Raw genomic sequence first — 26,483 nt, 5'->3', positions numbered from 1 at the left:
ATTTAGTTATATATTTTTTTACCGAAGCGGAGATAGCCACCGGCTGCACAGATTCAAATTTTCGAACGAGAACGTTCTGGTGCTTTTGCACTGCTTAAATACGAGCTTACCGATCTTAAAGCTCGGCTTCGAAAGCTCCGTTGCGATGCGCTGCACAGCACTTACGGCAGCTCAGCTCAGCTGTTCCCTACCTCGAGCTTGCTTGCACCCACCCCAACTATACTATGCCCTGCAGCGATAATTGGCCCAAGGTTATTGCATGCGATATCCGAGCACCATAGCGATAACCTATTTTGAATCGGTATTGTCCAACCGCAACCGTTACAAACTATCTATCTCGATGCAGGACACGTTTTCCTTAGGACCTTAAGCACTGTTACTGCTTCGTAAACAGTATCCTCGGAAATTAGGAAATGATACCTAATACGTCGGCAAATAATGATCAGGAAATCGCAGATCTTTTTGCCCAATTTTTCCAAACCACCTATTCTGGGGAAAGCTACTCTGGTCATCCGTACTGATACGTTTTACCGAGGTCGAAATATTGTTAATTGTTAAATGAATGTTCTTTACTTCATCGCCTGCAATCCTTCGTATAGTTAAGCCGGTGTTTTCACCGGGCACAGACGGGGCTAGAGGCTGTGTACTCAGGTACTGCGCCGACGCTCTCTATGGTCCCTTGCTTAAACTATTCACTCCGTCCACTGATTCTTTTTGCTTGCCCCCTATCTGGATGGAATCTTCCTAAAAAAGGTAGCAAGTCTGACGCAAAAAATTATAAAAGTAAATCAAAGTTATCCGCAATTCCTAAAATGTTTGAGAAGGTTTTAACTCCGCACTTGCAAAATCTCTGCAAGTGACTTATATCCCCAACTCAGCATGGATTTATGAGGCGTCGATCAACCACGTCTTTCATTACTAAAGGCTTTTAAAGTAACTTGCAGCCGTTATTTACACAAACGTAAGTAAACTATTTGACTCTGTAAACCATTTCCTTCTAGCCGATAATCTTGACCTTTTTGGTTTCCCGCCCAAGCTCCTGAGGTGGATCTCTAGCTAGCTTGTTCCAGGTCTCAAAGAATCCTCTTCGAAAACTCCCTCTCTTTACCAGTAAGGGTTTCTTCAGGAGTACCACAGGGCAGCCATCTAGGCCCCTTACCCCTTACTTATTAACATACTCTCGAGTACTTCTGTATGCGGATGATGTTAAACTCTGAGTCCAGTATAAGGACATTTCATTCTAGTCTCGCTTGCAATCCGACCTCAATAACTTTCAGTCATGGTGTTGTGCAAACTTGTTACACCTTGATGTCTCGAAATGCAAAGTTATGACATTTCATCGTTCTAGCCCTTTGTTGGCTCCCTATACCCAATTTGGTGGTTCTCTTGAGAGAATTACTCTGGTGGACGTTCTTGTTGTTATATTATAAGCCAAGCTAAGATTTTTCTGAACACATTTCTACCATGGTAAATAAGACTATGGGCGTGTACGATTTGATATAGGTGGTCAAAGGAATTTGACGTTCCGTACATAACAAAAACTCTCTATATCTCGCTAGCTCGGGCGATTTTAGGATACGACTCCTGTTTATTGGGCCTTCAGTACAAAGTACAGTCCAGAAACACTTTTTACTCTTTGCTCTGCGGGATCTTAACTGGGATGCAGGTGATAGAATGCCATTTTACTATAGTAGATTAATAAACCTTCCATCATTAGTTAATCGTAGAAAAAAGCTTGGTGTGATTTTTATGCACAACTTGATCAAGAGTGACGTAAGTAGCCCTGATGTGTTGAGCCGCATAAACTTCACTATTCACTATTCTAGTCAACCAAACATGTTCTGCATGCGCATTCAAAATTAGTTGCTTAGTTTAGCATTTAGTCGTTCATAGTTAATGCTTTCTTATGTATATACTCTCGTATCATTTTTCTACTTTGCCTGATTCGTAGAGCAAATTTTTGTGATTTACCTTATACACAAAAACCACACAACTTTAATGGAAACGTAAATTAACTTGTGTTTACTAATAGTGTGCCGATCTGTTAAATTATTCAGTTTAGCATATTTATGCAAACGATTTGTATTATTTAAAAAACTAAAGACAAATCTTAATGCAGTGAAAAGATGTAGACACAACGAAGGGGAACGTTGTGAGTTGCTGCGGACACCGCAACCCTACAGTTATACCCGATACTAAGTCAGTATGGCTCTCCTCCGGCAGAGGCCGCTAATATTAAACGACACGACAAAGAGTGCGTGCGAGAGAGACAGAAAATCAGTCTGAGCGTGACGTCGGGCGCTGCGTAGCCACTGCAAATTGATTTGTTCCTTTTGTCTATAAAAATGATCTGATCTGATCCAGATTCAGTAATCTGATAGATATGGTCATTATCTATGATTCTGCGCTTTTAGTTTTCTCAAATCTGCAATATTGTGGATGCAACAGATTTTCGTCCTTTGTGTGGGCGGAAGGGGGTGGCGCGAAATTTTGAGATATACGTTTTATAGTGAGATCTACCAGGAGTGCGGATACCAAATTTGGTTACTCTAGCTTTAATAGTCTCTGAGATTTGTGAATATCCCCAGATTTGCATCCTTTGCGGGGGCGGAAGGGGGTGTGGCGAAATTTTGAAACAAACTCGTCTCGGTCCGATATATTAGGAGTGTGGATACCAAATTTGGTTGCTCTAGCTTTTATAGTCTCTGAGATCTAGGCGCTAATGTTTTACTCTAAGCAAAGCCGCCTATGCTACGTGTGTGTTAGAGAGAGACAGGGCGAGAAAAAAAATTAAATTGTTTTCTTGATGCTGGCTATAATAATAATACGATCCAATTCAGATCCGGAGTCTAAAAGATATCGTCATTCTCTACGATTCTGCGTTTTTGGTTTTCTCGTAACTTTAAAATTTTGGATGCCACAGATTTTCGCCCTTTGTGGGGGCGGGAGTGGGCGGGGCAAAGTTTTGAAATATTTTTGTAGCAGTGACAAATCACAGAAGTCTGGATCCAAAACATCGTTGCTCTAGCTCTTATAGTATTCGAGCATTAGGCGCTGAAGGGGACGGACAGACGGACGGACGGACGGACAGACGGACAGACAGACATGGCTCAATCGACGCGGCTATTGATGCTGATCAAGAATATATATACTTTATGGGGTCGGAAACGATTCCTTCTGGACGTTACACACATCCACTTTTACCACAAATCTAATATACCCCAATACTCATTTTGAGTATCGGGTATAAAAATTAGGAAGAGCTGGATGGGATTTTTCCGTTTTTCCGACTTTTCCAAGGAGACCCAAGTGTTGTTCGCACGTACGAACTGGTGTTTTTGCCCTGCTTAAATAAGAGCTTGCCGATCTCAATGCTCCGCTTCGAAAGTTCCGTTGCACTAAATTGCATTAGCGAATTGATTTTTAGTTCGATTTAAATATAAAACTTATATAACTTATGTACACAAATCGGTATGTGTGTGAACGGAACGGCGGACCGGGGAGATTTTTTACAGATGTGAAGAGCCGATTCACACTGGCATCATCAGTCATGAGCATAAAACAACCAATTTTTGGTCTCAATTGTGAAACTTCAAATATTTTAAATTGGTCATTTCATTCGATATAATGAAGCATAACATATATGTACAATAAACGTTATCCGTTGGACTCTCATAAAAAAAGCAAGAGATACTCCAACAAATTAGAAGCAGCCAAGGCCAAGCCAACTTCCTGCTGCAATTTTAAAGGGATTCCAAAGAGTAACGTTATATAGAGCTTATGTGTATAGTTTTATTATAGCCAAAAAAATCGCCAATTTATTATTTTCAATATGTGATATATCACAATTTAGCCAAAAACGTTGTCTTCGTCCTCAGTTTTTTCTTATGGATTGCTGATGGTGGATGGTGCCAGTGGTAATAGAGGTTTCACATCTGTGAAAAAATACCACCGTTTCCTGTAGATTTACTGTGTGGGCAGTACGTTTTTATGGGATATTTATAGGCTCTGCACACTGAGTGCATCCCGGGGGAATGGTGGGATTTTTTGACAGATGTGAAACTCCGATTTACACTGGCACCATGCACCATCCGTCAAAAACATCTAATGCCTATGCCTAAACAAGTACATTAAATTTGCGCGGAAGAGCCCGATAGCAGCAACAGTTGTGGTGATTTTAATCAGTCAGCAGAACAGATACGATCTGCAATCGCAAAATATTGTTTAGACCATAATGCAAATTATAAACTTATTTATTTATATTTCTCAGCACTTCCAATAAATAATTCTGGAATTTTTTTTGCGTGTGGATGAGGCTATATTTTCATGCCTCATATCATGTTCTTCCTTCTTCCTGTGAAGGTCCTTCTGCTCTTCGAACCGCTCTCTGGCGATCTCTGCCATCCAAGAAGTGTCGACTTTTTTGGTTCGCTTTTGCGGGGGCCTTTGTAGCCAGAAAAGGTGCTAGAGGTACATGATCCGTCCAGATTCGACTCGATAATGTCCGAAAAAAAACTCATTATTAAAGAATAAATTATGCATAACAAAGCAATTACAGAGCATACAAATATTTGTTCTATGTTGGCAGTCGTCTGCCATTTATTCGCCACACACTTGCAACTTCAGCCTGGCAGTCTCGGCCATGCCGCATTCAATCTCATCGCCAGCCTTGAATGCATCCGAGCCATTGGGCATGATTGTTGTTGTTTTTTGATTATTGTGTCACAATCATTGTTTACGTTTTCGCAGTGAATACCATTTTTTCGTTGTGAGTGACAATTTTACAGAGTTGCATTTGAAAACCATCGGCTAACTATCGCATAAAAACGTGCGGTTTAGGAACATCCAAGCTGGATGGTGGACTAACTGGGAAATTTTCAGAACGGCATAACCTTACGGACCATCCCCGAAATGGATGGTGGATGGTCGTCAGTGTGAATAGCCTATAAACGGTTCATGCAAGGAATAATTCGATCTACAAAGTGGAAGGAACAACGGTATACAATTTCAAGTAAGCTAATAGGAATCGTGAAGTTTATGCGGCTCAACAGATCAGGGCTGTCTATGTCACCCCTGATCAAGTTGTGCATAAATATCACACCAAGCATTTTTCTACGGTTAACTAAGGATGGCAGGTTTACTAATAGTAGTCTACTAGAGTAAGATGAGAGTCTTACACCCCGCATTACACCCGCATCCCAGTTAAGGCCCCGTAAAGCAAAGAGTAAAAAGTTTTTCTGTACTGATTCTATACGGTCCTGGTGTGCTTTGTACTGAGGGCACCAAACACAGGAGCCGTATTCTAAGATCGGACGAACAAGCGAGGTATAGAGAGACTTTGTTATATAGGGGTCGTCAAAATCCTTTGACCACCTCTTTATAAACCCAAGCACGCCCATGGCCTTATTTACCATGGTAAAAATGTGTTCAGAAAACTTTAGCTTGGCGTCTAATATAACACCAAGATCATCCACCAAGGTAATTCTCTCAAGATAACCACCAAATAGTGTATAGGAAGCCAACAAGGGGTAGAACGATGAAATGTCATAGCTTTGCATTTCGAGGCATTAAGGTGTAACAAATTTGCACAACACCATGACTGAAAGTTATTGAGATCGGATTGCAAGCGAGAATGAAATGAAATGTCCTTGTACTGGACACAGAGTTTAACATCATCCGCATACATAATTACTCGAGTATGTTAATACCGAAGGCAAGTCATTAATAAAGAGTGTGAAGAGTAAGGGGCCTAGTAGTTCGCGCCTAGACATATTTCAAATCGTGTTTCAATTTTCAAAACGTTCAAACGAACTTCCAAGCAAAGCTGCTGCGATTCTTAAGGAATTTAAAACGTCACGTTTATTGTACATATTATATATTTTATTCGTACGACAATACTTGATGAGACAACTCTAGAAACGAAACGAAGATAGCTCGATAGGTAGACGAAGAAACTGCTACAGTGGACCGTGCAAATAGTGAACAATTATACGGATTTTCGTTAGGTTTGATTGTTTTGATGTTTTTTTGTAGTAAAGAATTAAAGAATTAAGACTAATATTAAGGATGTTGGGACAATTAAAGCAGTAAAATGTACAACTGTATGGATAATATAATTAATTAATTATATTCACTTACATTATTATAAAAAACAATTCGACCTTCGCCTCCACAGCAAGAGCCGCTAATTCCACGTAGTAGAAATGCATACAATCTTTTTTGTGGTTATTAACTGTCCATGTCTATGGTAACGCCGCCATGCTCGTCAAAAGGTGTTATCTTCGTGGCGCAGATCTGAAATGCAGACCTAAACAGTCAGGAATATTGACTAAAAGGCAAAACGTGTTTAAAAAAATGTGAAAGAAAATTGACCAACAAAAATTTTTGATATTTAACAAGTTAAAAATTCTCCAAGAGAACAAGACAGATTTCTTTCCTGAGTTCAAAGGCATGAAACCCGCAGTTTTTATTTAGAGGTGCGTGGGCAACGAAACCCGACACGACCCGATTGCATATAAAGGTTTACTACGTAGAAAATATAAATTTTTGCCTGTCGTTAAGCGTAATACTTTAATAAGATACATATCTCTCTAGCGAAATCGCCGTATATTTAGGCGACTGTAGAATATGACCAGGTTTACATATGTTTTGGTTTCTAAGGTAATTTAGACAACAAAGGTTTTTACTGGCTAAAAACAGGAAATGCTTTTTAATCGTTTTCATACGAATATCTTCCCTGTTTTCGCCAGTAAAACTCATCTTGTTTGAGCACTATTCTATATCGAAAGTATATACTCTGAAGAAATTAAGAATTTAAGCGCAACTAGTATATCTTCTCATAGTGAGAACATTTATTATATGGTATCGATGAAGCGTTTAAACATCGATAAAAATTTTCTGTACTTTAACACATCTTGTTTTTTGCATAAATATAATCTCCTATGTTTTATGTTTTCACGAATGTTAAATTTGAATGTATTAATAAAAATAAATTGCTGCAAAGCAAAATAAAAAAAAATTATTAAATTATATTAACGAGAGCATTACGGAAATTGCTTATTTGGGAACAATGAGCAATGTTGATGAAATAAAAATCGATCAGCCTGCTCTTAGTTTTGAAAATTGTATGAGAAATTATTAAAATGATGTAATTGAACATCCAATAACAATTTCTATCTCTTCGAACAGCACCCGAGAACGATGATGAGCACAGAAAACGGCTGGAGATAGAAGAATTAATTGCTCAGAGCGACAACCAAAATATATCTTTGAATACTCTAAAAAAGTTAGCCTTGACGTCCTATGGATTGGTAAACGATAATTTGCGACGGATTCTGTGGCCTCAGTTGGCTGGCGTTGATGTGACTACGTTAGAGCGAGCTCCAACTCTTCATGAATTGCAAAACCACCCTGAATACAACCAAGTAGTCTTGGATGTAAATCGGTCTCTGAAAAGATTTCCTCCTGGAATACCATATGAACAACGTATTGCACTTCAGGACCAACTTACCGTTCTAATACTACGGGTTATTAAAAAGTATCCGAATCTGCGCTACTATCAAGGTTATCATGATGTGGCAGTTACATTTCTCCTGGTTGCTGGAGAAGAAGTGGCGTATGCTATAATGGAGCAACTGTCCACCACGCACTTCTCCGAGTGCATGCAAGAGACAATGGAGGCCACCCAAAGGCGGCTGATGTTTATCTGGCCTGTTGTAAATTTTGAGAACCCAGAACTTTACCAGTTTCTTCAACGTTCTACGGTAGGCACTTTGTTCGCTTTACCGTGGTACTTGACCTGGTTTGGACACAGTTTAAATTCATACAAAGCTGTAGTCCGTCTATACGACTACTTTCTTGCATCACCCATGTACACACCAATCTTCGTGACGGCAGCGATTTTACTGCATCGTTCAAATGAAATATTTAAGGAGGACTGTGATATGGCATCAGTGCATTGTCTTTTATCAAGGGTATGATTGATTTAATTAAGTCAAAGAAATTTAAGTTTATTTTAATATTTGCAGCTACCAGAAGATTTGCCATTTGAAGTTCTATTGAAAACTTCCAGCAAGCTATATGATAAGTACAGCTTGACTGTAATAGAAAAGGAAGTTGAAATTCTAATTCTTAAAGAGTAAGTACAGCTTTCTGAATCAAAATAAAATTATAATATTTCACTTCTGACAATAGAAAAGAACAGAGGAACGTCGAAGAAAAGCTGCTTCTGGAGCGACGAAAGAAGCTTACGCGCTCTGTGTCCAAAAATCCAAGCTACAGCTTGAGCCACTGGTTCCCAAACTTATTGACACCAAAGTCTTTGCTAGTGACAACAGCTGTTTCTATTGTAGTTGGAGTTTGTGCATATTACTACAAGAACCAGTATCTGGCGGCGGGGATTAGCTGAGTTTCGGATGCTTATTTTTTTCTAGTCCCGAGATATATAGTCCGATTTGAACCCATTCGTCCGAAATGGATTTGTATGGCTGAGGTTTCGCTTTAACGTCTTAATGCCTTTCAAATAAATAGGTAAAATTGGCTTGGCCAAGAATTCTTATCTTTTAAATAAGTGTGCTTAAGTTGATTTTATGAATTCTAAATTGAATGAATTTATCTTTTTTGGGCGTATGAATGTAAATAATAGTGAATAATTATTTGTTTTTACGAACAAAAATATTACAAATAAACAATAAGTATAACATTAAGATGGTTCTAAATATTGAATGAACTTTTTTTCCAATTGAATTTGTTCAGTGCTTTTTATTTTTCAAGCATATTCTCTAATAAGCATATAAACGAGTTCAGATTTATCTTATTCATTTCAAAAAATACGATTCTTTTGGTTTTATTTTGCCGGCAGCTCAAATTTAGAGTTATTACTTGATGTACATTTTCACCGAATCTACTGTCTCCTAATATTAAACGTGTATCCCACGAAAAGGACTCCATGAAAAACATGGTGTCTTTGGAGCACTTTAACTTGTGTGTTGCTACTTCTGGTTGTCGTGCTGCAAACACTACGGGCACAAGCCGGTTCATTTCAGGACTAAAGTAGGAAAATAAAATTGACGATTCGGCTCTGTTGATATCTAAGTTGTAATTCATGTAGTAAGCCGATAAACTTCGAATGGCCAGCAAAAAATCGTATGGGTTTTGAAATCCATATTTGTGCGACAGCCGGAGCGTCTGTTTCTCTGTTATATTTCCAATAAGGTAATCTACAGCCAAATGAAGAACCTTGTAAAAATATTTAAAATAAGGTAAACAAATTTTAATATCATAGGTCTACCTCGACAAAGATTTCTTTGTTATCTATATTTTTTAGTAAGTCCATACTAAGGTTGATCTGAGGGAATGTGTATGAAGAATGCGTGTATCGGATTTTCATGACATATGAGCAGTGTGACCGACCCTTAGAAATATACCGAAATATACGTCTCAAGTTTCAAAATATACCGTAAATATACTTACGGACCATTTGTATTCAAGTTCCATTATATTCCTCGTTTTTGATAGTTACTAGGTAACTAGGACCACTAACCATACAGTATATAGATGTGCCAGTTCACACAACGAAAGCGTCACACACTGGCTTGCGCGATCAATACCCCAGAGTGACGTCATCATGAGAGAGAGAGCGCAGAGAGAACATCGACAAAAATATGTGATTGTAAGTTTTTTTCGGATTTTTTGAACTCTCTCAGGTCTGGTTCTGTTTTGCCACCAGCATGTTTTAGTGTATGGGTGCACATGCATATAAAAAGAGATTATTTAAATGTCTTCAGAGCTAATAACAGCTGCTGCTCCGAACATACTTCCCGCCGGTTGAAAGACCAGGGCTATTTACAAGACCCTCAACGGGAAGGACGCACAGCTTGTTGATAGCTCGACGAGTGGTTCCAGATAGGGTCCGCAGGACGGCAACTCGCACAGCGCCATCAGCTCTAGCGATGACTTCGATCACACGAGCTAAGTGTCACTTTAACGGCGGCAAGTTTTTGTCCTTGATACAAAACGACGTCGTTGATCAGAATCGAATACTCCTCACTCCAACTATTTGCCAGCAACCAAGTCAATTGAAGTTAAGACTCGTAACGTCTGGATCAGGAAACTACATCAGCGGACCACCGACTAAACAATTTTCGGACGAGATTTGATTACAGTAAAATAGTGAAGATCCCACAGAGCGATAGAAAGGCGATAGTAGAAAGGACCGCAGTAGTCAATTCCAGTGACACTGCAAGCAGGCATATCCTGTACTCGATCCTTCGGTAGGTCAGCCATGATGTGTTTTACAAGATGAGGTCTGGATAGGCCGCTTTACAGCAAGGCGCGAGCAACAGTTTTCATGCCGCGGATTAATGAGATTATGTGATTAAACGAAAATGTACGAAATCAGTGTGTGAAACACCTTAGCTGCAGAGCCGTCGAGCATGATGCTCAGCTTTGTTGTGAAGCCGTCCTGATAATGATATGGCAAGACATATTTGCACTTGTACCTATCTTCATTGGTCACCAGAAACATATGATCGAGGGACAGGTACTCCTTCATAAATGCCGAATATTGGGCTGCCATTAGCGACGAGAAGTTGGGGCCGAGTGCCCGTCCAGGCGGTAATTTGTCGCACACACAACTTGAAGAAAAGTCCGGCTCCGAAAAGAGAATCAATACACTGCGGTGCTAAAGGAGACCCAAGGTGGATTGTTCACAATTTTCTGGGCAACATAGCCTAGTGATGCTAGTTGCTTAATCTGAAATCCACGATTTCAGAACGAGATACACCGAGATACCTTCAGTTGAAAAGATAACATCTCCTATGCTAGAGATTGTGGTAAGTGATTTAGTTTTTCGAGCTAAACGAGTTCTATAAAATGCAATTGCGATCCCGAGTCCAACAGTGCAAGACATAGCAAGAAAGTTTCAGTGCTGTTTTTGACCAGTACGACGACGGTGGCTAATCGAACAGGATCAGACGGACTCTGGGATATAAGAGCTTAAGGCAAGGAGACACACAATTTAACCATGGCGTTATGATTTGGCAAGTACAGCAGGGACCTGATTTACAATCTTTCACGTCACTTTCGTAGGTAATTAACGCATAGAAAGAGCCTCTTTATTTCCTTTTGACGATCATTCGGCAATAATCCTTTGAACCGTTGACAACTGGCAATCATATGGTTTGTGCCCGGGTGCAACGGGAGCGCACGCTGATGAATCAGTGATGATGATGCTTTCTTTGTTGCAGAAAGGCAGATAATTTTTCTCAGGATGGAAGATGGTGATTTGACAAAGCTGCTTCCAATTTAGATTGAATCGCCCTGTCCAAATTCTGACAAATTTCGTGGAGGATTATGCAATCCGCAATTTCTTCCTTGGTTGCCAGCGTTTGTAGTTAGCCTCTCCCATCTCCAACGAACTGAGACGCTCCGCTCAAACATGAGCGCAAATGCTGTAAATTCTCCATAGAAGTCAGCTCTGCTTCACTATTAATAATACTGTTAACATGGAATAGAAGCTTATCCACTCTGCATAGGCTCCGCTGAACTTGGGTAGCTGCAGCTGTGGCAAGCTGGTGTGTGGCACAGCAATATTTGATTTCAGGTCCGCGAATGATTCCAATGGTCCTCACAAGTCATATTCATCCGTTTGACTCAGCTTTTCTCTATCCATCTCTGTGCGTATGAACTCTAGCCTATCAAAAATTGCTCTAGCCTTCAGCCTCATGAAGGAAATCTGAGATGCAGCGATCTGGGTTCTGGCTGCGTTCGCACTTATACTTTCACGCGGAGTGTATTAGTCGATCACATTTAAATATAGTACAGTAGGTAGATATATATATTATATATTTTTGTCAATTCAAAAATTTTAAGAGCAGAAAAAACGAGGGGGAACGATTTGAGTTGCTGCTGTGACCGCAACTCTGCATTTATGCTAGCTGTCCCGTCTATTCCGATCCCACCAGTGATCAGTTGTTCCGGACCTCCGGATATTGCCACAGGTACTAGGCCTGTGGTGCCCAAAACAGTGGTGGGAGTCCCACGAAAACGACAAGTTTTTGTTTCACGGCTGGCCCCTGACCTCACAGCTAATGATGTAATTGCTTTTATTTAAAGCAAACATTTTAACTTCTCTTATACCAGGGAGTTAGCCTCGTTTAAGATAAGCATCTCCGCAACTCAGTTTGGTGAAGGAGTTTAGGCTAAGAAGAAGAAGAGGCCCCCCATAACTCCTACAAATCATGCCAGTGTGCCAACGTCAACCTCAGCCTCAACTTCCTCATCTTCCCGTCCTGCTTCCACCCTTCCAAAAAACTAACTTCTCTTTTAGTAACCTATCAGAATGATAGAGTCTTGCGTATTAAACTCAGGGGGGCGGTACACAACTTTAAGAAAAGACCGTTCGACTCGACGTGCAGGAGGGGTTCTGATTGCAGTGGACTCTAACTTCACAGTCCTAGTTCAACAGGAACTGGAATTTCTGTGTGTAAAACTGATTCTTCCCGCTTTCGCTATATTCATTACTTGCTCGTATATTCCACCTTGTTGGGATATCTCTATATATGAGCAGCACTTGTCCGCTTTAACCGCTGTTTCTTCCTCGCTATCAGCTAAAGATCACACGAAAGTTCGTGGTGACTTCAATTTGCCAGGAATTGTTTGGTCTTCGGTAAACGAGTATAGTAACCTAGTTCCCATGTCACGACATGACTTTGTTGACGGCTTGATTGACCTGTCCTTGTCTCAAGTCAATCATGTGAAAAAAGTGTTGTTAACCTGAGCTCTTCCGCTCACTATACCTGAAGACGCCTACCATCCTACCTTCGACGTTTCGCTAGATATAGGACCATCTTGGTTCAACAAAGAGTTATGCAGTCTAAAAAACTTGAAATCAAGACATTATACAAATTTTCAAGATGTTAGTTCTCCCACTTCTCACTCTCGCTATGTAATAGCTCGGTTTCATTTTCGCTCATTTTCCATCCTCGCTATCATTTTGTAATACGTCGGCAAATAATGATCAGGCAATTGCCTATCTTTTTCCCCAGTTTTTCCAAACCACCTATTCTGAGGAAAGTTACTCTGGTCATCCATATCCATACGGTTTATATAAGTCGTACGGCATTTTCAGTCCCTTGTTAAATGAACGTTCTCTACTTCATGATCTATGACTAGCTATGCCGGTGTTCTCACCGAGTCCAGACGGGGTTCCAGGCTGTGTAGTCAGGTACTGCGCCGAGGCACTGTCTGGACCCTTGATTAAACTATTTACCCTGTCCATCGATTCTTCTTGCTTCCCCCCGATCTGGAAGGAATCGTTTATAATTAGTTTTCATAAGAAAGGTAGCATGTCTCATGCAAAAAACTATATAAAAAACTATATCAAAATTAACCGCTATTCCTAAAATGTTTGAGAAAGTCTTAACTCCGCACTTGAAACACACAAGTCACTTGTATCTCAAACTCAGCATGGATTTATAAGGCGGTGATCAACCACCACGAATTTGTTAGAATTTACCTCTTTCATTATTTACACCAACTTTAGTAAAACATTCGACTCTGTAAACATTTCCCTTTTAGCGCATAAACTTGACCTTTTAGGGTTTCCGCCCAACCTCCTGAGATGGATTTCTAGCTATCTTTGTTCTAGGTCTCACAGAGTCCTCTTCAAAAACTCCCTGTTGTTGAAGAATGACCATCTCTAGCAATGCACGCATGTATTGACAGACATATGGCCATGATCACATTGAGTGAGAGACGTAACGAAGCGACGATCTCTTATCTCCCTTTTGTTCTCTATTTCGTTCGGTCTCTATCTGCCTGCGAGCAGAACATTTTTTAGTCAGAAAAATAAACCTTACATATGAATGGTTGCGTTTTTACTTTTCGGTATAACAACTTCCCTTGCAACGGCAGCGAAATTCTGTCCAACAGGTTATGGGCCCAGGTTCGGATTTTGTAAATCAAAAGTAAAGTGATTGTTTTAGTTACGAACTATTAACATCGGTGTGACTCAGAGACTAAACGATAATCAGCAATGAGCGGGATGTATCAAATTAGAGGAGCGAAATTATGACTCCTGGTGTATTCAAATGAGGTCTGTGTTGGTGCACGCTGAATTGTGGAGTGTGGCATCTGGTGACCTGCTACCAACGAATGTTCCCGAAGGTGTGAATTGGCAGGCCAAGGATGAAAAGGCGCTGGCCATGATCACATTGAGTGTGAAAACTTCACAGTTGGGATACATTAAAAATTGCAGTAAGTCGTCCGAAGCATGGAACAAATTAAAGAGTGTTCATCAACCAAGTAGACCTGTACGAAAGGTTCAACTGTACAATAAATTGCTAAGCAAGCGCATGGACCAAAGGCAAAGCATTTCAAGCTACATTAATGAGTTCGTGGATATTCTTGATGGCCTTGGGTCAGTAGGAATCGAGCTAATTGATAAACTGCGCTCAATTGTTTTGTTGTCAAGCCTTCCAGAACAATTCGAAAATTTCGTTGTCGCCATAGAGACGCGCGACAGTCTGCCGACTTTCGATGTTCTATGCGTAAAACTCAAGGAAGAAGGCGAACGAAAGGAAAACACAGAAGATCAAAAGGAATACGCAAAGGCATATACCGCAGTACATAAGCCGGCCGCGCACAGAGCGCAAAAGAAGAGAAACAATACAATGATATGTTTCAAGTGTGCTGAGCGCGGGCATATGAAGGCTCAGTGTAAGAAGGAGAGCGCAAATGTGGACAGGGCAGCAAGAGTGGAAAACAAGAAGTGCAGTCTATTAAATGCGTTGGACGCAGATAATTTGAAAAATAGTATGTGGTGTTTGGATAGTGGTGCCACAAGCCACATGTGTTGTGAGAAACAGTTATTCACAAAGTTCGAGAAACACACAGAAATGATTGGTCTGGCAGAGTTGAAAACTTGTATATGTTTCGAGGAAAACAAAACAACTGTTTTGCGGCGGTTAAGGCTGATGGTGCCCTGTGGCATAAACGGTACGGCCACTTGAACATCAGCAGTATGAAAGATTTGATCAGCAAAGGAATGGTGCGCGGCATTGAAAATATGGTTTTCCCGGCGAATATGAATTGCAAAACATATATGGTCAGCAAGATTCATGCGCAACCATTTCCTGTTGCAACCACCAGTAGAGCTCAAGATATATTGGAACTAGTTCATGCAGATGTGTGCGGGCCCTTTGGCACACAGTCTCTTGCTGGATCAAAGTATTTTCTAACCTTCATCGATGAGAAATCAAGGCGTATATTTGTGTATTTCCTGCGGACAAAGGATGAAGTCTTCCAGAAGTTCGTCGAGTTCAAAACCCTGGTTGAACGGCAAACGGGAAAAAGTCTCAACAACAGTCTCAATTTGTCAACAAATCGTTTGATGAATTTCTGAAAACTAATGGGATTGAGAGGACGCTGACAATGGCGTACACTCCACAGCAAAACGGCGTTGCTGAGAGGGCAAACCGCACTCTGGTGGAAATGTAAAGATGTATGCTGGTCCAGTCACGATTAGGCGAATCCTTGTGGGCTGAGGCACTCAACGCAGCTGTGTATGTACGGAATCGATCACCGACCAAGGCGCTGACCGGTATGACGCCTATGGAAGCGTGGACTGGTAAGAAACCTTATTTAGGTCATCTAAAAGTTTTTGGTTCCGTTGCAGTAGCTTTGGACAAGGGTCCAAGGAAGAGTAAACTTCAACCAACAGGCAATCGACTGTATGACCCTGTGTCTCATCAGGTGATTGAGAGGCGAGATGTTCTCTTTGACGAGCTCCAAGACGACAAGGATACAGTCACATTCGAACTTCCGAAGGCAGAAGTTAGCATGCAGTCAGGCGGCGATACTGATGACATTGACAGCAGCGGTGGAGACAGCAGCCATGGTGCAAGCGTTGACGGGGAGAATCCCAGTAGCAGCGGTACTGATGGGTACGAGAGCGCAACAGAAAAGGTTGAGTCAGATGAGCCAGCTCCTCGCGTTGGACCTGGTAGACCAAGGCTGATTCAGACCGGCAAACCTGGCCGTCCGAGAAAGGAGTACAACATTCTTGGTGCTCTGGTTGCCAGCGACGTAAAGATTCCAGTATCCTACGAGGAGGCGTTGATCAGTATTCATGCATCACATTGGTCCGAAGCGATGCAACGTGAATATGAGGCATTATTGGCAAACGAGACATGTCAGTTGGCAGACTTACCGGCAGGATAACGAGCAGTTGGATGCAAATGGGTATATAGCCTGAAACGCGACAAAGATGGTCAAATCGAACTTTTCAAGGTGCGGCTGGTGGCAAAAGGTTGCTCCCAGCAGTACGGCGTAAACTATGCGGAAACATTTTCTCCAGTCTGCAGACTGGAGAGCGTGCGATTTATTCTTGCGCTAGCAGCAGAATTGAAATTATATGTCAACCAAATGGATGTATGTACGGCATACCGCAACAGTGACCTGAGCGATACGGTGTACATGAAGCAACCACAAGGGTACATTGATCGAGCTTATCCAGCGAAGGCTATGCTGCTTAAAAAGGCAATATATGGATTGAAGCAGTCAGGAAGGGAATGGAATTCAAAGCTGAATGGCGTCCTGACTAATCTGGGTTTTGTTTCCTGTGACAACGAGCCGTGTCTCTACCAGCAGAGAGGGAAAGCTAACTTATCGTTAATCTTGGTATATGTTGACGATTTATTTATAGCATGCCAGTCCAAAGAGGACATGCTCGGTATCAAATCGGCTATTTCAAATGCGTTCGAATGTATCGACAAAGGTGTTCCAGAGCTGTTTTTAAGCATGGAGGTGCACCTTGAAGGTGAGTTTGGTCCTATCACCATAGGCCACTCGCAATACATCAAGGAACTATTGAAAGCTCACGACATGGACAAATGTAGACCAGTGGCTACTCCGTTGGATGCGGGGTTCCAGGTGGATTGTACTAATGAGCAGTGTCAAAAGGTTGATCCTGTCATGTATCAATCCATGATTGGTGACCTGATGTGGCTGGCACTCACAACCAGACCCGACATTTTGCATTCAGTTGCAATGTTGGCCCAGAGATCCGCACGCAGAGCATCTGGCTGGTGTGAAGCACGTTCTGAGGTACTTGGCAGCGACGATGAACTTCAAACTACACTACAAACGGTGTCACCAGCCACTTACTGGATATGTGGATGCGGATTGGGGCGGCGATCGAACTAACCGGAAGTCGTATACGGGCTATGTTTATTTTTTGGCAGGTGGCCCAATTTCTTGGCGATCTGAGAAACAACGCAGCGTGGCACTTAGCAGCACGGAGGCAGAATACATGGCACTGTCGGCTGCTTGTAAGGAGTCCATATTCTTACGTCGCTTAATCATCGAAATTGGCTGTGGAGATGAAGCTACCTCAACTACCTTATATGGCGATAATCTGAGCGCACAAGAGCTGGCTAGGAACCCAGTGCAACACTCAAGGACCAAGCATATTGATATTAGATATCACTTTGTACGACAGATTGTAGAAGAAGGTCAAGTTAAGTTAAAGTATACAACAGATATGATTGCAGATATCTTGACCAAGAATCTCCCTAAGAGAAAGCATGTCGAATTTACAAAATTGTTAAGTTTAAATTGAGTTAAATGGAATTTGTAAGCATGCACGCATTGAGGAAGGGTGTTGAAGAATGACCATCTCTAGCAATGCCCGCATGTATTGACAGACATATGAGTATGTAGACGTATGTATGAGTGAGAGACTAACGAAGCGACGTTCTCTTATCTCCCTTTTGTTCTCTATTTCGTTCGGTCTCTATCTGCCTGCGAGCAGAGCCTTTTTTAGTCACAAATAAACCTTACATATGAATGGTTGCGTTTTTACTTTTTGGTACAAGAACTTCCCTTGCAACGGCAGCGAAATTCTGTCCAACACCTGTTTTTACCAGTAAAGGTTTCTTCGGGAGTACTACAGGGCAGCCATCTAGGCCCCTTACGCTTCACACTCTTTATTAATGACTTGCCTTCGGTATTAACATACTCTCGAGTAATTATGTATGCGGATGATGTTAAACTCTGTGTCCAGTACAAGGACATTTCATTTCATTCTCGCTTGCAATCCAATCTCAATAACTTTCAGTCATGATGATGTGCAAACTTGTTACACCTTGATGCCTCGAAATGCAAAGTTATGATATTTCTTCGTTCTAGCCCCTTGTTGGCTTCCTATACACTATTTGGTGGTTATCTTGAGAGAATTACCTTAGTGGATGATCTTGGTGTTATATTAGACGCCAAGCTAAAGTTTTCTGAACACATTTTTACCATGGTAAATAAGGCCATGGGCGTGCTTGGGTTTATAAAGAGGTGGTCAAAGGAATTTGACGACCCCTATATAACAAAGACTCTCTATACCTCGCTTCTTCGTCCGATCTTAAAATACGGCTCCTGTCTATGGTGCCCTCAGTACAAAGTACACCAGGACCGTATAGAATCAGTACAGAAAAACTTTTTACTCTTTGCTCTGCGGGGCCTTAACTGGGATGCGGGTGTGAGACTCCTATCTTACTCTAGTAGACTGCTATTAGTAAACCTCCCATCCTTAGTTAACCGCTCCTCGGTCGGTTGGGCGGCAGGACGGCTACGTTTTGCCTGGGACCCTCGCCTAACAGCCATCTGCTGGTGTCACACGGGCTACTTGACTGTGCAGTAATTGCATCGCCTCTTGTAAGATGCAGTCATTGCACGTCAACGTCAATATATACCCGATACTTAGTCAGAGCTGCATAGCCACAAATTAATTTCTTCTATTTGGCAATGTGGTAGATGTGGTTATTATTTATAATTGTGCGTTTTTACTTTTCTCGTATCTTCAATATTGTGGATGCCACATATTTTCGTTTTTTGTAGCAGTGACATATCACAGAAGTCTGGATCCAAAACATCGTTGCTCTAGCTCTTATAGTCTTTGAGCACTAGGCGCTAATAGGGACGGACAGACGGACGGACGGACAGACGGACAGACAGACAGGGCTCAATCGACTCGACTATTGATGCTGATTAATAATTTATATACTTTATGGGGTCGGAAACGATTCCTTCTGGACGTTACACACATCGATTTTCACCACAAATCTAATATACCCCAATACTCATTTTGAGTATCGGGTATAAAAACTATGTCTGAGTTCTTACACGTAGTCGAAAATTATAACAAAAAAAAGTCGTAAATGATTTGGAAGGTATATAAAGTGTGTAACTTAATCCCATATCCCTCCGATCGTATGTTCTCTATATTTATCTCTTTCCTGTTCGCTCTATGATCGACCATTAAGCTCCTCGCTGCGATGCTTGCGCATATGACCAGACAATCCGGCCGCCTGGCCCTAGGCATAGGTATTTCCGCACAGCTTGTAAACAAACTGGTTTGTATCCGAGTGCAGGAACTTGTGAGAGAAGGTTTCATTGCAGACATTGCACACATACGGCCGATCTGTCGATTGCGCAGGCCCAAATGAGATGCGAATCGCTTATCGCACACCTTACACCCAAACCAGCACCCAGCTGTGAACGCGCAGCGTTTTCTTGATGCGGCAGCTGTAGCCTCAGTTTTCAGAATTGACGTTCTTCTCCCCCGTGTGGACTTTGGAGTAATTGCGCATGTGGCGCTTGGTGAATACGGAACCCGTAGTCTGTTTCCACCTCGGGATCAACGTGCTGGCGTGCCATGTGCCGATCCAAAGTTTTCTGCTCCTGATAGGTCTTGTCACAGTGCCAGCAGGAATGTGGTTTCTTTGTCGTCGACTCGTCGAGATTGTCCAGATCTACGATTGTACAATCGTCGCCCTCTTGGTCCGACTCCTCATTGTGGTCCACTTTGGCAGAGCGCATTTGGCGCGAAGAATCGTTTTTGATTGCATTGGAATTAGCCCATTTGAGAATGATCCTGCCAGGATCGGGATCATCGTTCTCCACATTCATCAGATATTCATATTCCCTGTCACTGCCCAGGTAATCTTCATAATTATCATGTTCGATTTTGTGCCACGCAAAGGGGTTTATTTGTGGCTCAGTGGGAACTGGCGAGGCCTCCGACGGTTCTTGAACTCCTCCAGCTCTGCCCTGACCAGGCCGTTCTGCACAGCAGAGAGTCTTTAAACACAAAGCTCTTCACTTCACAAAAAGCACAATCGATGCGAAAACTTCAAATTTGGTTTTAGTTAGACGGGACGATCCCCTTTCGTTCTCTTTTCCTTTGCAAATTGCGAGATTGGGAAGCAACGCGAACGTTTCTTTTTGAGTGCATATAATTAGGCAACGCGTTAGCTCAGTCGAGTTCAAAATGTTTCTATGTACACTTTTGCGGCAACGAAGTGACGACCCAAAAACAAACCAAATGCACGAGCGAACGATTGAAATTTTTCTCTGTTCCGAGCTCGAATTTTAGAGAGACCTAAATGCAGCCGAAAGAAGAGGCAAAGAAAACTAACGAACCACGCTTAGAACTCCATGCAGCTGATCTCGACAGTGCGTTGTGCAGGCTGAAGCAGACGGCGAAAGAGAGGATCTTAAAGAGGATTTACATCCTATATATAGAGGTATATTAGATTTGTGATGAAATTTGATGTGTGTAGCGCCCAGAAAGAAGCGTTTCCGACCCCATAAAGTAAATATATTCTTGATCAGCATCAATAGCCGAGTCGATTGAGTCATGTCTGTCTGTCCATCCCTATGAGCATCTAATGCTCAGAGACCATAGGTGATAGAGAAACGACATGTTGTATCCAGTGATACAACGATCGTACGAGATACGATCGGATAATTGTTATAACCAAAATAGTCTAATCAATTTTTAGTGGCTACTGAACGACGTCCACGTGATAACTTATTTTCTGTCTCGCTCTATCACCCACTCTTTGTCGTGCAATGTTAGCGCCATCCTGTGGAGGAGATTCGTCGCAGAATCTCACAACGTTCCCCCTCGTTTTAATTTGATTTGATTAACTTATTGGTTTAAACACGTTTAAGTCCACAGAGATCACGTCGGGGTCACCTAAAAGTTGGAAGCTACCGAGCTTTTTCGGCAGCTCTGACTCCACACTTACGAGTTTTATTCGTTGTTGTTCTCCGTTGTTTAGTTTTAATTTAGTTTTGTTATTGTTCGATATTTATTATGCCATTTTTAGAGGCCTTGCCGGTAAACTTCGATTTTGTTGGCTTATGCGGGGAAGGGGGATTTTGGTTGGACAACCAACACAGACAGCGAGCTCTCTCAATTTTGTTTAAACTTGTCATGAGAGATGGGATAAACATAGAGAGAGACAGAAATCACAACCGCTAGGTTCGATACAAAATTGTAGCTTTGCTTAACTCCGTTTTCTCGGTCTATATAAACTGGGTAGCTTTTTCTTACACTGCGGCTATATCCTCTAAGGACAGTGCTAAGAGTCGACATCGACAATCAGTATGCATGTATGAGATTTATAACAGTATTGCGTATAATATTACCTACCGTCTCTGCGAGGAAACTTCCACTCCTGGCTGTCATGGCGAATGGCTTTTGCAACGGAAAATCCCCTAGCATTGTCTATCTTGTATGTCATTTTTCTTGCCATTTTTATCTGGTTCTATTCGCTGAAAGCCATACATATATATATTTTGTAATTGACGTTTACCATGTTTATTAAACTCAGCGGCCCCATATTTCTTGCTATGGAATCAAAGTGGTTTTTGTGATAAAAATTGTTCGTATTGCAGGCTGCTGCTTCGACCTAAGATATTTTCAGAAGTGTAAGTAGAGGCAGAATAATAAAACTTACTGCAAGTTTTCAAACACTACTATGAGTATTGGGGGTCAATAAAACAACAGCAACAAAAATTTCATTAACCAAAAACCGAGAAGAATCTTCTTATGAATACATTTTTACTTGTTTTAATTCTTGCTTTCATAAACAATTTGAGTTTCTAACAGAATAAATTGGTAAAAAAAAACATTAAACAGTGTAACACTTTCTCCCGCTAGCGGAAAGGCTAGAATTATATTCAGAGCGAAAATTTTCACCGGTCAAATCAGGGATAATTTTTGTATGGAAAAGATTTCAAATCCTGCCTGTATTTTGGTCAACCAAATCTTTTGCTGCTATTCGCCGAAAAGCTGCTTTTTTTGCTCAGATTCGAACAAATTATCGATTAATACTGGGCAAACAACCGATGGTATTTCCTGGGCACGAGCGAAGTATAGAAATATCTCTCGTCGCATAACAGGCACAGCGAAAATAGAGCAAAGCTATCGAGCACGCGCAAGAAATACAGGCTCCGATTTTTACTTACTTTTGTTGCCAACTTGTTGTTGGCAGGCGCTTAGCATCTTGTTCTTCAAAAAATCACTTCTAGTTCGGTTGCCCTGCGAATGTGATCTTTTCCGACGATCAGCTTTGTCACCTTTCCCATGTCATATATGGATAGGCAGTACCTATCCACGTGCAGGCAGATGGGGTTGGGTCTCCCAGCCCGATATTAGTCAACAAATTCCTTAAATAGTAGCCAGTGAAGCAGAGTAGCATAAATCCACCAATATTGTACGCTATTTGCACTGCACGCTCGGTATCGGCCATTCTTTCGCCTCTCTATCCACTTGCTTCCTTCCTGCAGTTCTCTCACGCTCTATGTATCGTTCGTTGTCGGCTTAGCTACCAATAGAACTGCTCTAGCGCTCTCCTTCTATTGCCCTTTTTCGTTCTCTCACTTTACGGAATTTCGTTTCGAGCTGATCTTCGTAGCCATCAAAATCACATCGTTGTTCATCGATCGTTCACATACATACCAATCTACATACAACCAACAACCCGTGGGACTAAAGATGCGATTCCAGAAGTTCTGATGGCAGAGCGCCTCAGAACAAGATATCCGCTGGGTTCTGAAAGGAATGTAGCGCCACACCATATGAGTAGTCCGCTCTTAAATGGTAGACTAATATGCGACGAAAATAAACTTTCTAAGAGAAAATACAAATACAACTAAAATTACTAATTACGAGACAGGTATATGAGTATTATTAATTTAACAAGAGGAAGGGAATTAGATGTGCATATAATCTGGTAGATGGAATTATAATCCGAGAATCAAATTCTTTTGACCACCTTTTTATAAATCCATACACTCCTATGACCTAATTTACCATGGTAGAAATGTGTTCTGAAACTTTAACTTGGCGTTAATATTCTCAAGAGAACCACCGTTTAAATGTAATAAGATATGATTTATGACACCAAAGTGGCGACAATTTGATGTTCTGTAAGTGCCTAACTAAGGCCAGCTTAAAAATTAATGACATTTTTGTTTTTGTATTTTATTTATTTTACGTTATGCTAGGACTTACGACTAGGGATAACAATATTATCTTAAATACGGGTTTCCACCACACTCGGGGCTCTCCCTGGGTGCGGCAGAGTTGGTGCTGTTGATTAGGAGCAAATTGACTTCAGCGTCTGCTTTGGCCCGACACTCCAATCCGCATGCTACGACTCGCCCTTCCCTGTTGGTTCCCGCCGGTTGATGTGGATCACCACTCAATTTGAAATCACTCTGATGGACAGGCGATTTGGTCATGCATTGGGCCACTGCCGGCCCGATCCCACCATTTCGTCTGCATCTTGCCCGTCCTCCTCTCAAAGAGCGGGCTACTTCTCCTCTCTGGGAGCCCACGGTTACATCGCGGGTATCCGGACTGACCTTCGCCTTATCCGACTGGCCGCGCAGCCTTATCTGTCCGCGCCTCAGCCTTATCTGGCTGTACTTCAGCCGAACTCAGCCTGTGTGAACCCTAGTTCCTAAAAAACCCATTTAAAATTTCCTCTGATGATGCCAAACTCCGAGCCGCACGAAGTGTCAAAATGTAAAAATGTCGAAGTTTTGAAATATTCTTGTAACAGTGACATATCACAGCAGTCCGGATATAAAATGTCGTTGCTCTTATAGTCTTTGAACACTAGGCGCTGATAGGGACGGACAGACAGACAGGGCTGAATCGACTCGGCTATTGATGCTGATCAAAAATATATATACTTTATGGCGTCGGAAACGATTCCTTCTGGACGTTACACACATCCATTTTCACCACAAATCGAATATACCCCTATACTAATTTTTAGTATCAGGTATAAAAAAACAGGGACCGCAAATAAGAGTTATGAATGCAACGTTTATCTAAATAAATCAATGTGAAGGATATTTGTTAAATATCTCCACTGTCGGAGTAAATATAATGCATAAGTATTTAAATATAAGTGTAAATATTCGGGGTCAGGGCTTATTTCTCTGAGTACAGTTACAATATCGATTAAACGACTTGAGATAAGATGAAAATGATACTTCCGCATTGCTATCGAATCTACTTTATAACTCAATGATTATCCTTTTTCTAAAAAAATATCCTATTTCGAAAAAAGGTTTATTAAGAAGCGGCAATCAAAATCAATTCCAATTTTAAGAATTTTTTAAATATGGTGCCGGTCACACGGGATCGCGGTCGCAAGGGATATCCCCCAGAATCCTACAGCAGTTTTATAAATTTAGGTAGCTCCACCAATTTTCAGCCAAATTGGTTTAGCCGTTTTTAACATATCTAACTAACATCTAACATCGTAACTAACACGAATTTCTTTTATATACATATATATGTACATATCTATCTGTCTATAATATAAAAATGAATCGCTGAATGTGCTGATAAGCGCAAATCTAGAAAGCAGCTGAACCGACTTTGCTTATTATTTTTTTATAATATTTCTTGATGTACGAAGATGGTCCTTACGGAGAGAAAAATTCCAAAATTTTAAATTCTCTTTGCTGTGCATCTACACTACTTAATCTAAAAGCCAATAATTTCTATAACGTCTCTTCGCTGTAAATGCCTGTTTTCTGTGCATCTATATGACTAAATCTAAATGCCACAAAATTCTATAAATTTAAAAAAGGGTTGTGTGTTTGTGCCTCACTAAATATGCCTTTATAGGGCGGCGGACAAGTTTAGGCAGAAGAACCCGAAATGCAACGATTAAATTTAATTATCAATCTAATCGTACTGCCCAGGAACGTGAAGATCGCAATGAACGTGAAAGAACGTGAAGCACGACATTCGACTAATAATGGTGCAAATTTGAATCGAGCTGCTTTCTGTTACGATGTTTTCTATGTTGCTATTGGACCTATGAGCTCAATTTTCCAATATTGTAAGGCATTGAAATACTAAAATGAAGCAAATGTATTGTGTTGCGCAAATGGAAAGGTGACATTGATAGCATTGCTTCCACCTCCAGAGCCATTATACTCATTGGTTTTAGAAATAGGATTCCTATACATTCCTATATTCCTAATTCCATACACTTTTTAAAGAATATTCAACAATAAAATAACTGCTTTTAAATGACAATAATTTGGAGCAATAAATATAGTTCCGAAAATTTCATGCCAACTTTCATAGTTTGTAATAGTATATGCAGTTGTATGTTTATTAATCATTACTATTATAGCCCATATATATTTTTACAATACATTTTTTTCCTTTTACAGATACAATGTCAAATATATCACAGAGCAGGTTCTTTGTTAGTGCCAGATAGTCACTACGAATTTTTGAAAATTTTATTTTATGAGAAATAGTCCACAAGAAATCAATCTACGTTGTGCACATAAAAATTCAGTGAAAAGGTGAATGTTGAACAATTACAAAACTTTTTTCATAAAACACACTCAATTGATTACATTATTTAAAAGTGCAATGGATATGATTCCTGCTGATGATCACAAAATTCTTATTAGAGTAGATGAAATATGCAGGTCGTTTTAATGCACCTACTATCGATTAAGTTGCCATAGTTGTGGTTGGAGAGAATTTGGAGTCACGTGATATTGTTTTACATCGTCGAAATAATAAATTACAACGTATTAAGAAAACACATCGCTTATATTATATGAAATATAATAATTACCTACCAGAATAAGAAAACTGAAATTTTAATTTTCATTTTGATTTATTAGTGACTGTTAAGCTATTAAGCGTTTTTAATAACTATTGCAATTTTTGAAGTTAATGAAAGTCGAGAGGTTCTATTTAATTCACAATTTATTTGCATAGGTAAACCAACTTATCGCGTATGAACAATATGGGGATGATTGGGCGATCGATTGATGCGAGGATGTTAATCTAATAGCTGCGACGATTAGCTCAAGACTGCCCATGCAAGGGCTGACGGGCCAAATTGCCGGGCTCTATGCTGCAAGCTTAGACGCGAGCGAGAGAGTAGGATAGCCCGAGAGCGTTAGAGCTGCTCGGGGCCGCTGTTAAACCGATTTAAATTATTTAAATTTTAAATTTAAAAAAAAAAAAAAAGAGGGAACGTTGTGAGTTGCTGCGGACACCGAAACTCTACAGTTATACCCGATACTTAGTCAGCATGCCTCTCCTCCGGCAGACGCCGCTAATACTGAACGACACGACAAAGAAT

The 26,483-nt window shown here is 40.9% G+C and overlaps 2 protein-coding genes and 1 pseudogene across 3 annotated transcripts; 1 reads left to right on the top strand and 2 right to left on the bottom strand.

The window, feature by feature from the left end:
* Positions 1-6,855: 6,855 nt before the first annotated feature.
* LOC6899356 (TBC1 domain family member 20) lies at positions 6,856-8,557 on the top strand. Its single transcript, XM_002136137.3, has 4 exons — positions 6,856-7,124; positions 7,189-7,973; positions 8,028-8,137; positions 8,194-8,557. The coding sequence occupies exons 1-4, from the start codon at positions 7,070-7,072 to the stop codon at positions 8,405-8,407; spliced, it is 1,164 nt and encodes a 387-aa protein (XP_002136173.1). The 5' UTR covers positions 6,856-7,069; the 3' UTR covers positions 8,408-8,557.
* Positions 8,558-8,740: 183 nt separating this feature from the next.
* LOC26532749 (uncharacterized) lies at positions 8,741-9,412 on the bottom strand. Of its 2 annotated transcripts, none has more exons than XM_015188931.2 (2): positions 9,290-9,412; positions 8,741-9,237 (listed from the first exon to the last, which is right to left on the bottom strand). In XM_015188931.2, exons 1-2 carry the CDS (start codon positions 9,386-9,388, stop codon positions 8,761-8,763), a joined length of 576 nt encoding a protein of 191 aa, XP_015044417.1. In that variant the 5' UTR covers positions 9,389-9,412; the 3' UTR covers positions 8,741-8,760. The 2 variants fall into 2 exon arrangements, with proteins under 2 accessions (XP_015044417.1, XP_015044416.1); XM_015188930.2 differs by having other exon boundaries at positions 8,741-9,218; positions 9,290-9,399.
* Positions 9,413-19,252: 9,840 nt separating this feature from the next.
* Positions 19,253-21,581, bottom strand: LOC6899560 (zinc finger protein 34-like; annotated as a pseudogene).
* Between the last annotated feature and the right edge of the window lie 4,902 nt (positions 21,582-26,483).

The sequence above is a fragment of the Drosophila pseudoobscura genome, chromosome 4 (assembly GCF_009870125.1).
Source record: "Drosophila pseudoobscura strain MV-25-SWS-2005 chromosome 4, UCI_Dpse_MV25, whole genome shotgun sequence".
Taxonomy (NCBI): domain Eukaryota; kingdom Metazoa; phylum Arthropoda; class Insecta; order Diptera; family Drosophilidae; genus Drosophila; species Drosophila pseudoobscura.
Note: the sequence above shows the minus strand (reverse complement) of the source record. Positions and strands in the feature narration are given on the sequence as shown.

Bases quoted from the DNA above. Each gene is read 5' to 3' on its own strand.
- LOC6899356 (XM_002136137.3), top strand. From the start codon at position 7,070: ATGAGCAATGTTGATGAAATAAAAATCGATCAGCCTGCTCTTAGTTTT. The intron at 7,974-8,027 runs GTATGATTGATT...TAATATTTGCAG, and splicing joins TGCATTGTCTTTTATCAAGG to CTACCAGAAGATTTGCCATT. The intron at 8,138-8,193 runs GTAAGTACAGCT...TTCTGACAATAG, and splicing joins GAAATTCTAATTCTTAAAGA to AAAAGAACAGAGGAACGTCG.
- LOC26532749 (XM_015188931.2), bottom strand. From the start codon at position 9,388: ATGAAAATCCGATACACGCATTCTTCATACACATTCCCTCAGATCAAC. The intron at 9,238-9,289 runs GTAGACCTATGA...TATTTTTACAAG, and splicing joins ACAAAGAAATCTTTGTCGAG to GTTCTTCATTTGGCTGTAGA.